The sequence below is a fragment of the Hyla sarda genome, unplaced genomic scaffold (assembly GCF_029499605.1).
Source record: "Hyla sarda isolate aHylSar1 unplaced genomic scaffold, aHylSar1.hap1 scaffold_3401, whole genome shotgun sequence".
In the NCBI taxonomy this organism is placed as follows: Eukaryota; Metazoa; Chordata; class Amphibia; order Anura; family Hylidae; genus Hyla; species Hyla sarda.
This window is the reverse complement of record NW_026610155.1, coordinates 1-12,210: the sequence shown is the minus strand read 5'-3', so window position 1 is coordinate 12,210 and position 12,210 is coordinate 1. Positions and strand designations below refer to the sequence as shown.

The 12,210-nt window shown below is 48.3% G+C and overlaps 1 protein-coding gene across 1 annotated transcript; it reads left to right on the top strand.

Annotated features, from left to right (window-relative positions):
* Positions 1–776: 776 nt before the first annotated feature.
* Positions 777–6,104, top strand: LOC130330873 (calcipressin-2-like; the record flags this gene model as incomplete). Its single annotated transcript, XM_056553616.1, has 3 exons — positions 777–950; positions 1,063–1,234; positions 6,011–6,104. Coding segments are annotated over 3 exons (390 nt in total), but the record flags the coding sequence as incomplete, so codon positions are not given.
* Positions 6,105–12,210: the final 6,106 nt, after the last annotated feature.

Sequence of the window (12,210 nt, the reverse complement as noted above, 5' to 3'; positions counted from 1 at the left end):
GCTCATATGGTCTCTCGTGTTCATTGGTTTTGTAGCTCGGCAGTCCTGGATGTCCTTTGGTTTTATGGCTCCTACTGTCTTTGGTGCCCATTGGTTTTGTGGCTCGGCAGTCCTTAATGTCCAGTGGTTTTATGGCTCCTACAGTCTCTGGTGTTCATTGGTTTTGTAGCTCCGCAGTCCCGGATGTCCTGTGGTTTTATGGCTCCTACAGTCTATGGTGTTCATTGGTTTTGTAGCTCGGCAGTCTCAGATATCCAGTGGTTTATGGCTCCTACAGTCTTTGGTGTTCATTGGTTTTGTAGCTCGGTAGTCCCAGATGTCCTGTGGTTTTATGGCTCCTACAGTCTTTGGTGCCCATTGGTTTTGTGGCTTGTCAGTCCCAGATGTCCTGTGGTTTTATGGCTCCTACAGTCTTTGGTGCCCATTGGTTTTGTGGTTTGGCAGTCCCAGATGTCCTGTGGCTTTATGGCTCCTACAGTCTTTGGTGCCCATTGGTTTTGTAGCTCAGCAGTCCCAGATGCCCTGTGGTTTTATGGCTCCTACAGTCTCTGTTGTTCATTTGATTTGAAGCTCAGCAGTCCCCTATGTCCTGTGGTTTTATGGCTCCCACAGTCTCTGTCCATTGGTTTAGTGACACTGGAAGTCCGCCCTGGTGTCTAGAGGTTTTATGGCTTATGCAGTCCTTGGTGTCCTGTATTTTTTTTTATTTTTTTTTTTACTTGAGCGGTCCCTGGTGAAGTTTCTAGGAATTTCCTAAATTTATCTTTTCTTTGTAGGAGAAATTTGAGGGTCTCTTTCGAGCGTACGATGACTGTGTCACCTTACAACTTTTCAAGAGCTTCCGAAGAGTTCGAATAAACTTTAGTAACCCAAAGGCAGCAGCGCGGGCAAGGATAGAGCTACATGAGACACAGTTCAGAGGGAAGAAATTAAAACTTTATTTTGCACAGGTAAATTAAACTGTTTGTGTTTCTAAGCCAACCTTCCAATATTCATCCATGACTGACTTTTCTGCATTATTACTTTGCATATATCGTAACATTTTTGTATTGTCACTCACAGGTCCAAACAACAGAAACAGACGGTGACAAACTCCACCTGGCACCACCACAGCCTGCTAAACAATTCCTCATCTCTCCTCCTGTATCCCCTCCAGTGGGTTGGAAGCCCATAGATGATGCAACCCCAGTCATCAATTATGATCTCCTTTATGCAGTTGCTAAGCTTGGCCCAGGTAAGCACAAAAATTTGTGAGTTTGATTATTGAATTGGTAGACTCCTCAAACAGCAACGTAAGGGCAGAGAATAGTATAAGTGAGGGTGGAGACTTAAAGGGGTACTCCGCCCCTAGACATCTTTCCCCCTATCCCCAGGGGTGGGACCCCCGCGATCTCCCTACTGCACCCGGCATTTGTTTAGAGCGTTGGGTGCAGCACCGGAGGCTTGTGACGTCTCGTGATGCCCCCTCCCATAGACTTGCATTGAGGGGACTTGGGCGTGAGACGTCACGAGCGAGGCGTGGACTAGACGTCACGAGCCTCCGCCCGCATCGCCAGTCATCAAAGTTCGCTCCGTGCACCAGATGTCTGGGGTGCCACAGCCGAGATCGCGGGGGTCCTTTGGATAGGGGATAAGATGTCTAGGGGCAGAGTACTCCTTTAAGAAGTAAATCCACATACATGGGACATCCTCTCCAACTGGTTACATACCTTGGCCCCCATTATTATTTGGCACCTTCCAGGTCTTGTAATAGTGGGATACTGTATATAGCCACTATAGCAGGTACACCATACCATTCCAATTATAAGTGTTTATCAACTCTGTTGGAGCCAGAACAGAACTCCATGAAGACAAGGGTACGAGCTCATTCGTATGACTGGTCGTTTGTCAGCTCTAGGCCCAATCCTAAATTTTTTACATTCACACTGACTGCTACCTCTGCATCGGTATAATACTCCCCTGGTTATTGAATAACAAGTCCATATGTTTTCAGTAGTCCCCTTTTAATGGTTGATGGATCAGTGGTCCACTTTGGAATGTTGTTCAGATGTCATCTAAATATACCTTATTGGTTGAGTCTCGATCAATGTTCTCTCACATTTGGTACTCATTGAAATTTCTCTATAAACATTGGGACATTTGTCTCAAAAATCACTTTTCATAAGTTCTAAAAGAGTAATGTGTCACTATAGGATGTAAGAAGTCTTACAGGCCATGCTGTTTCCTGGGGAAAAGTATGCTAAGGAACTTTCCTTCAGCAGAGAAGGAGTTGGCTCTTTAGTGCAAGCTTTTGCCTTAAAGGGGTACTCCGCTGCTCAGCATTTGGAACAAACTGTTCCGAACGCTGGAGCCAGGAGCTTGTGACGTCATAGCCCCACCCCCTCATGATGTCACGCCCCGCCCCCTCAATGCAAGTCTATGGGAGGGGGCGTGACAGTCGACACGCCCCCTCCCATAGACTTGCATGGAGGGGGCAGGGCATGATGTCATGAGGGGGCGGAGCTATGATGTCACGAGCTGCCGTCTCCAGCGTTCAGAACAGTTTGTTCCAAACCCTGAGCAGCGGAATACCTCTTTAAGTCCTCTACAGGCGCAATATAAAACTTCTTATAGCGAAATTTTACTCTATTATGATCTTTGTATAGAAACTTTATAGGTGTACTCTGCCCCCGCCGCTGGGACCCCCAGTGATCTCTGCTGCGGCAGAGATCATCAGGTGCAAGGAGCGAACTTTGCTCCATGCCTGATGACTAGCGATGCAGCGCTGACATCACGGCCATGCCCCCTTGTGATCGCTGCCACGCCCCCTCCCATAGACTTGCTTGGAGGGGGCGTGGCCGTGATGTCACGAGCCTCCGATGCAGCAGACGGCATTCTAAATGAATGCTGGGTGCTGCAGGGACATCGCGGGGCCCTAAATAAGTGCTCTTGTATAGATTGTCTTGCTTAGGACCCTAGTACACAGGGTCATTTTTTGCCAAACAGGTTGCCAGTGTACACTGTGGCGCATAGCAACGGGTCCATGCACAGGTGGTGACTACCTTCGGGCCACTTCCCACTAGTACACTCTATAGCATGGTCTGCTGAGCTATTGAGTCCAACTTGTACCAGTTATAACACAGCATGCAATCAAATTGTGGTCCTGCACACGACCAATATATCAAGAAGACCACCTAGCAAAATAACAGAACAATAAACACCAGCTGACCAACACTAGTGAATAGAAGGTGCCTTAAAATGTTACTTTTATTTATCCTCTCTAAAACACAATAATTAGGTGTGCTTATAAAGTGCCAAGAGATAGGAGTAGAATATCTAACCAGGAGTACAATATAGATCCTAATGCACCTCCCCGGGATGTCTGTAATACTGATATCCTACTTGTACTCCCACAATAGTGTACAACTTGTGCTCCCAACGTGTTTCTATCGCCAGTAAGGGCGACTTCCTCAGGAGAGTACCCAAATTATAATACAGGTATGTTTTGGGACCCTAGAATCTAGTGAAAGCTGCTTTCAGTAGTCCTATACAAAATATACTCAATAGTCATACAACATATATCATGTGAGAGATAAGATGGCAATAGCAATTTATAGGGTATAGCAACAAGATCCAGCTTCCAGTACACATGACCCTTTGCAATGGAATACAGTTCGTGAATCCTTGCTGAAAATGCAGATGTGCCCCTGCAGTGGCTGAAAGGACAGCTGTTACTGCCAGACCAGCACGCTGACGTTGCCCTTCCTGGCAATAGAAACTCGTCGGGAGCACTAGTTGTATACTATTGTGGGAGTACAGGGATACCGGGGCGGTGCATTAGGATCTATATTGCACTCCTGCTTACCTGCTACTACTTTGGAATTTTAACAGTTATCATTTTGGATATTATACTCTTATTTCTTGGCACTTTATAAGCACACTTAAAGGGGCACTCCACTAGCCAGTGTTCGGAACTAAATGTTGCGAATGCTGTTTTCGTGCTGCGAGGATTGGCCACGCCCCCTCAATGCAAGTCTATGGGACGGGGCGTTATTCCCACCTCCCATTGACTTGCATTGAGGGGGCGTGACCATGACGTCATGAGGAGCGTGGCCGACCTCCGCATTGCGCAAACAGAGTTCGGAACATTTAGTTCCGAACGCTGGCCAGTGGAGTACCCCTTGAATCAATGTGTTAGAGAGGATCAATGAAAGTTACAATTTAAAGGGGTACTTCGGTGGGAAAAAATGTTTTCAAATCAACTGGTGCAAGGAAGTTAAACAGATGTGTAAATCACTTCTATTTAAAAATCTTAACCCTTCTAGTACTTTTCAGCTGCTGTATACTACAGATATACGACAGAGAAATGCGTGAAGTTCTTTTCTGTCTGACAACAGTGCTCTCTGCTGACACCTCTGTCCGTGTCAGGAAGTGTCCAGAGAGTAGGAGAGGTTTTCTATGGGGATATGATTCTAATCTGGACAGTTCCTGACACGGATAGGGGTGTCAGCAGAGAGCACTGTTGTCAGACAGAAAATAAATTCACACTTTTCTCTGTTTTATACAGCAGCTAATAAGTACTGGAAGGATTAAGATTTTTTAATAGAAGACATTTACAAATCTGTTTAACTTTCAGGCACCAGTTGATTTGAAAACATTTGTTTTCTACTTGTTTCCACCGGAGTTCCCCTTTAAGGCACCTTCTATACACTGGTGTTGGTCAGCTGGTGTTTTTTTGTTCTTTTTCAACTTATTCCAGTGGTTACAAGGTGCCCAAAGGTCGTCACTTGCTGTGCATGGTCCCATTGCTGTTAGTATAGCTTGGATGCACAGCAATTACATGGGTGAACCCAGTTGACTCTTTTTTTTTGTGTTGTGTTATGGATCTTGTCTTCGCTGGTCAAGGATCAGACATTACGTTAGAGACACTGATAGGTGAAGTGAATTACATGGATTATCTCATAATAATGGTGTCTGTCATAGGTCAGGATATATATGACGGCAAGTGACCAGTTCCTAAAGCAGGTATAAGTATCAAATGGAAGGATCCATTGTTCCCGATGTGTAGTAGTTAGTACAGACCAAAAGTGCTCCAACGAGGAACTGGTGGACAGGGTCATGGGGGGCCCAAAGCTCATTGATGTGTGTGTGAGAGTGAAGATCTGATAAGATCCCACAGATGAGTTGCTGTAGAGCAGACTGCTGAATAAGTTCCTGCTCTCTGTGATAGTAAGGAGTCCGATCACACAGGACATTACAGCTTGTTGTGTAGGGGACCATGTAGCTGCAGATTGGTTAGAGCGCCCAACCCCTCTCCACCATCGGAAATGTCTACATTTGGCACGTGAGCATCACAACTGGATCATGGAGCAATGAAAGGAGGTGGCCGGGTCTGATGAATCATGTACACCATGTGGACCATTGGGTGAGTTTGTGTCACTTATGCGGCGGAGAGATGACACCAGGATGCTCTTTATGTAGACACGTTGGGGGAGACAGTGTGATGGGAATTGTTCTGCTGGAAACTTAAAGGGGTACTCCGCCCCTACACCTCTTATCCCCTGAGGATAGGGGATAAAATGTCTGATCGTGGAGGTCGCGCTCTTGACTGCGGCACCCCAGACATCTGGTGCACGGAGCAAACTTCGCTCCTTACTGGATGACTGGCAATGCGGAGGCTCCTGACGTCACGGCCACGCCACGCTTTTGCCGTCATGGCCACGCTCCCTCAATGCAAGTCTTTGGGAGGGGGCGTGACGTCCGTCACGCCCCCTCCCATAGACTTGCATTGAGGGGCGTGGTCGTGGCATCACAAGAGGAGGCGTGGCCGTGACGTCACGAGCCTAAGGCTCTGCAACCAATGCTCTAAACGAATGCCAGGTGCAGCAGGGAGATCGCGGGGGTCCCCAGCGGCGAAACCCCCGCGATCAGACATCTTATCCCCTATTCTTTAGAAAGGGGATAAGATGTCTAGGGGCGGAGTACCCCTTTATGGTCCTGGATAAGTACCACCTACCTGTCCATTTTACAGACCAAGCCCTCCCTTCATGGCGGTGGCCTCTTTCAGCAGGATAATGCCCCACGGACACACTGCAGACCTTTTTCAGGAATGAGGAACGTGATAAAGATCGGGGTGATGACTCTGCCTCCAGATTCCCCAGATCTCATCCAATGGATCATCTGTGGGATGTTCTGGAGAACCAAGTCCCATCCATTGAGGCCGCATCGCTCACCTTACAGGATCGGTGGCTGCTGACATCTTGGTGCAGATACCAGAGGACACCTTCAGACATCTTGTGAAGTCCAGGCCTTGATGGGTCAGAGCATTAGGGGGATCTACACCTTATAAGGCAGGGGGTTATATGTTGTGGCCGGTCGGTGTGTATTCTCTCTATAACTCATCATCTTGTGAAGAGAATGAAGCCTGGGAACATGGAGTGCGCTGAGCCGACATTATCACTTATTAATCACAGTCACGGAGCAGGAGTCTTGTCAGGCGATGGGACCTCCGAGGTCTGAATGACTTTCACTGCAATAAGCTCAGCAGGCAGGTCCGTGTGACTGTAATCTCTGCATTATGTTCTAGAACATTTCCATCTGAGGTTTGGCTGCAGAGAAATCTGAATTCTTCCATTACTCGTATATTTATTGTAGATTGGGTGTACGGATGGATATAACCAGGTTATATACTGAGATATATATATCATATAGAGATGATGATCCCTGGCAAATTCAAGTTGAGCACTAAATGGCGTAGCAGGGTTGAATTTGTTGCAAATGTATTATTTTTCGTTTTCCATAGGACTGCAGGTAAAACTACTACATTGAGACGAGTGATTAAAGGGGTACTCCGGTAGAAAACATAATTTTTTTTTATTAAATCAGCTGGTGCCAGAAAGTTAAACAGATTTGTAAATTACTTCTATTAAAAAATCTTAATCCTTCCAGTACTTTTCAGCGGCTGTAGTTCTTTTCTATTTGAATTTCCTTTCTATTTGAATTTATATTTGAATTTCCTTTCTGTCTGACCACAGTGCTCTCTGCTGACACCTCTGTCCGTGTCAGGAATGATCCAGAGCAGGAGAGGTTTGCTGTGGGGAATTGTTCCTGCTTTGGACAGTTCCTGACATGGACAGAGGTGTCGGCAGAGAGCACTGTGGTCAGACTGAAAAGAGATTCAAAAAGAAATCAACTTACTCTGTAGTAATACAGCAGCTGATCAGTAGTGGAAGGTTTAAGATTTTTTTTTTAATAGAAGTTATATACAAATCTCAGCCGAGCTCCTGCTCCTTTCTCCCCTTCCCGTACCCTTGTCCCTAATGTAATCACACAATAAAAGAAACTTTCTTTGGCATGAAACCGGGTGAGTGTGACATCATTTCTTCTTACTACATTGTTGTACCTATATTTCCATGTAAGTGCACCCCCGACACTGCCGCATCACCCGTCTGTTGCCACCCATCGTTCACTCCAGCGTTGAGGACCATACACTACACTACAAGTGCCGGCACTTTACCTCCTGCTACCACAATACAGGGTAAGACATACAGGACATGAAGGAAAAATTTGCCGCGGCTCTCCGCGAGGCGTGATCAAGTGGAAATAACCCGCAAAACGGAGTCGTCACCATTCCCTTGTCCTGGGCTCGTGGAGAGCCGCGGTGAATTTTTCCTTCATATCCTGTACGTCTTACCCTGTATTGTGATACCGAAATAAAGGCTCTACACTACGTCTGGAGGGTGAGTGCTACGTCGAGTGCACCGTCTATTCACTACAGTATTACGTGCTTTTCTTTTTAACCCAAACACGGCCAAATTCTATGTCTCTACACCACTACGTGTCCATACAGACCTATTATCCCAGTACACAAACATGCCTTAAAGTGCCATACTTGGCTCTGCTACATCTGTACAAAGGAATAAGTAGAAGGCTTCTTCTCTCTGGAGATAAAAGGTGCTATCGAAATGAAACAAGTGGTTGGGGAGAGAATGTGACATTTCGGTGGATTTTATCAGCCGGCTCACAGGGACACGATTTAGTTGCGGTGCTCAGGGACGCTTCTCTTTGTGTCTACATAAGCATTAAGTGGCTGCTGCATCCATCAGAGTCCCATTGGCTGGTGGGGCTTTGCCGGCAGAGTTGACGTCAGCTTGTGGCTGAGAAATAAGCTGGAGCCTGGAGGGCAGCGGAGCACGGAGGAATCAAATAATTTCCTCTAACAACAGAGCCCAGAGCTCGGCTCTCCATAATTTCCCTCAATCACTGCAGTATGTTCTCCATTCAGCCTCTCGCTCCCCCCCTCCTCCTGTTGCCGTCATATTCTTTTATTTCTCAAGAGTCTGCAAAGTACACAGGGCTCTATGCGACAGACGGAGATAACCGGGTGAATAGTGCATCATTCCAGATGATCTGTAGTGACACCCGCTGCCGCCATGACGCAGTCCTGCTGGTCCCCTGAGGATGCATTGCAGGCAGTGTAATCCGCACTGTCAGTCAGAGCACGGGGATTATTTTTGGAAACCTCAATTATTCTGTAGTATTGCGGTGACTCATTAAAAGACCTTTGTGATCAGTAAAAGAAAAAAAATGCGACTCCCGAGGCTATGAGTATTCCTGATGTCATGAGCTCCCGAGGCTGCACTGTGATCTCATGGTGCAATGTCAACTTCATCCTCGCCTCTTCATTCGTGGCCAAAAGTTTTGAGACTGCCAATATTTATAGTGCATATTTGCATTAAAGGGGTTATCCAGGAAAAAACTTTTTTTTATTTATATATCAACTGGCTCCAGAAAGTTAAACTGATTTGTAAATTACTTCTATTAAAAAATCTTATTCCTTTCAGTACTTAGGAGCTGCTGAAGTTGAGTTGTTCTTTTCTGTCTAAGTCCTCTCTGATGTCACGTTTCTCGGGAACTGTCCAGAGTAGAAGCAAATCCCCATAGAAAACCTCTTCTACTCTGTGCAGTTCCCGAGATCAACAGAGATGTCAGCAGAGAGCACTGTTGCCAGACAGAAAACAACAACTCAACTTCAGCATGAAAATTCAGGTAGAAGAAACAGGCATGGTCGCACATCTACAATCTTGTATAATGATCTACCGTATTTTTCGCCATATAAGACGCTCCGGCATATAAGACGCACCCAATTTTAAAGGAGGAAAATCTAGAAAAAAAAGATTCTGAACCAAATACTGTAGTAAAATATTTTATATCAGTATAGTTCCCCCACAATAGTTGGCAGTATAGTTCCCCCACAATAGTTGGCAGTATAGTTCCCCCACAATGGTAGGCTGCTCCTCCCCCCCTCCCCCCACAATAGTTGGCAGTATAGTTCCCCCACAACAGTAGGCAGCTCCTTCCCCCTCCCCCCCACAATAATTTGCAGTATAGTTCCCCCACAATAGTTGGCAGTATAGTTCCCCCACAATGGTAGGCAGCTCCTCCCCCCTCCCCCCCACAATGGTTGGCAGTATAGTTCCCCCACAATAGTTGGCTGTATAGTTCCCCCACAATGGTTGGCAGTATAGTTTCCCCACAATAGTTGGCAGTATAGTTCCCCCACAATGGTAGGCACTGGCAGCTCCCCCCCACAATAGTTGGCAGTATAGTTCCCCCACAATGGTAGGCAGCTCCCCCCCCTCCAAAATGGTAGGCAGCTCCCCACCCTCCACAATGGTTGGCAGTATAGTTCCCCACAATGGTTGGCAGTATAGTTCCCCCACAATGGTTGGCAGTATAGTTCCCCCACAATAGTTGGCAGTATAGTTCCCCCACAATGGTAGGCTGCTCCTCCCCCCCTCCCCCCACAATAGTTGGCAGTATAGTTCCCCCACAACAGTAGGCAGCTCCTTCCCCCTCCCCCCCACAATAATTGGCAGTATAGTTCCCCCACAATAGTTGGCAGTATAGTTCCCCCACAATGGTAGGCAGCTCCTCCCCCCTCCCCCCCACAATGGTTGGCAGTATAGTTCCCCCACAATAGTTGGCTGTATAGTTCCCCCACAATGGTTGGCAGTATAGTTTCCCCACAATAGTTGGCAGTATAGTTCCCCCACAATGGTAGGCACTGGCAGCTCCCCCCCACAATAGTTGGCAGTATAGTTCCCCCACAATGGTAGGCAGCTCCCCCCCCTCCAAAATGGTAGGCAGCTCCCCACCCTCCACAATGGTTGGCAGTATAGTTCCCCACAATGGTTGGCAGTATAGTTCCCCCACAATGGTTGGCAGTATAGTTCCCCCACAATAGTTGGCAGTATAGTTCCCCCACAATGGTAGGCTGCTCCTCCCCCCCTCCCCCCACAATAGTTGGCAGTATAGTTCCCCCACAACAGTAGGCAGCTCCTTCCCCCTCCCCCCCACAATAATTGGCAGTATAGTTCCCCCACAATAGTTGGCAGTATAGTTCCCCCACAATGGTAGGCAGCTCCTCCCCCCTCCCCCCCACAATGGTTGGCAGTATAGTTCCCCCACAATAGTTGGCTGTATAGTTCCCCCACAATGGTTGGCAGTATAGTTTCCCCACAATAGTTGGCAGTATAGTTCCCCCACAATGGTAGGCACTGGCAGCTCCCCCCCACAATAGTTGGCAGTATAGTTCCCCCACAATGGTAGGCAGCTCCCCCCCCTCCAAAATGGTAGGCAGCTCCCCACCCTCCACAATGGTTGGCAGTATAGTTCCCCACAATGGTTGGCAGTATAGTTCCCCCACAATGGTTGGCAGTATAGTTCCCCCACAATGGTTGGCAGTATAGTTCCCCCACAATGGTTGGCAGTATAGTTCCCCCACAATGGTTGGCAGTATAGTTCCCCCACAATGGTTGGCAGTATAGTTCCCCCACAATGGCTGGCAGTATAGTTCCCCCACAATGGCTGGCAGTATAGTTCCCCCACAATGGCTGGCAGTATAGTTCCCCCACAATGGCTGGCAGTATAGTTCCCCCACAATGGTTGGCAGTATAGTTCCCCCACAATGGCTGGCAGTATAGTTCCCCCGCAATAGTAGGCAGCCCCCCCCCCCCACAGACATACAGCTTCCAGCCATATACAGTGTACGGCTGGAGGCTGTATCTCTGTGTGCTGCCCCCACAGTGATCCGGTCACTGCTCCTCTGGCCCAGTGTCACATCTACTGCTATGGCCTATGGACCATAGCAGTAGGTGCCGGGACCGGAGGAGCGATGACCGGAACGCTGAAGATTACACACCGCCGGTCACTCACCAGGCCCCGGTCGGCGCGCGTCTTCCTCCGGTCCTCCGGCGCCTCTATGGTTGTACGCACGGGACGTCACTGAGGTCCCGTGCGTACAACCATAGAGAGGCAGAGGATCGCAGGAAGACCGCAGGAGGACCGGAGGAGGACGCGCATCGGCCGGGGAATGGTGAGTGACCCGCGGACATCCTTATGTCCCGAAAAGATTTTTCGGGACATAGGGATGTCCGGCATAGGAAAACCTATGATTTTATCTGCCCGGGCCGGCTCCTGTGTGCGGCTGCAGGCGGGGGCCGGCCAGAGCAGGTAAAAACTAATACTGTATATTAAAAACCAGGGGGCCTCCAGCTGTTGTGAAACTACAACTACCAGCATGCCCAGACAGCCTTTGCCGGTCCGGGCATGCTGGTAGTTGTAGTTTCAGAACAGCTGGAGGCCCCCTGGTTTTTAGTATACAGTTATTAGTAATTCACTTGCCCGGCACCCGGAACTGTATGTTCCAGGCATAGGGCAATAAACATAGCCGGTGAGAGGTGAAAAATTCACCGGCGGTCATGAGGCTGCTGCGGGTGGGGAGCGGGTAGTCAGCGCTGTACCGCACCGCCGCAGCCTCTGTACTTACCGCTGACTTCCCACTCTCACCCGCAGCAGCCTCGGGCGTATATTCGCCGTATAAGACGCACCAACTTTTCCCCCCACGTTTTGGGGAAGAAAAAGTGCGTCTTATACGGCGAAAAATACGGTAATTGCTTCTCAGCATAATATCAAAAACTAACAGGTTGTAAGTATACATTTTTGATCAAAAAGTACAAGCCCGCTCGCCACGTCAAGGTCACCTATTTAGAGTGGGTCCCTAACGTCCCTAGCATAAAATGGCGTAGCACTGGGCAGCGACCACCACCGCCGCGACACCAGTGCCCACGGGGGGGAACGACCCACTGGCAGAGCGGCCCCAATGCCACTCAAACCAGTCTATGGGCCGCACCCCCCGCAGACACGGCGCCACGGCAGCCGCACAGAACC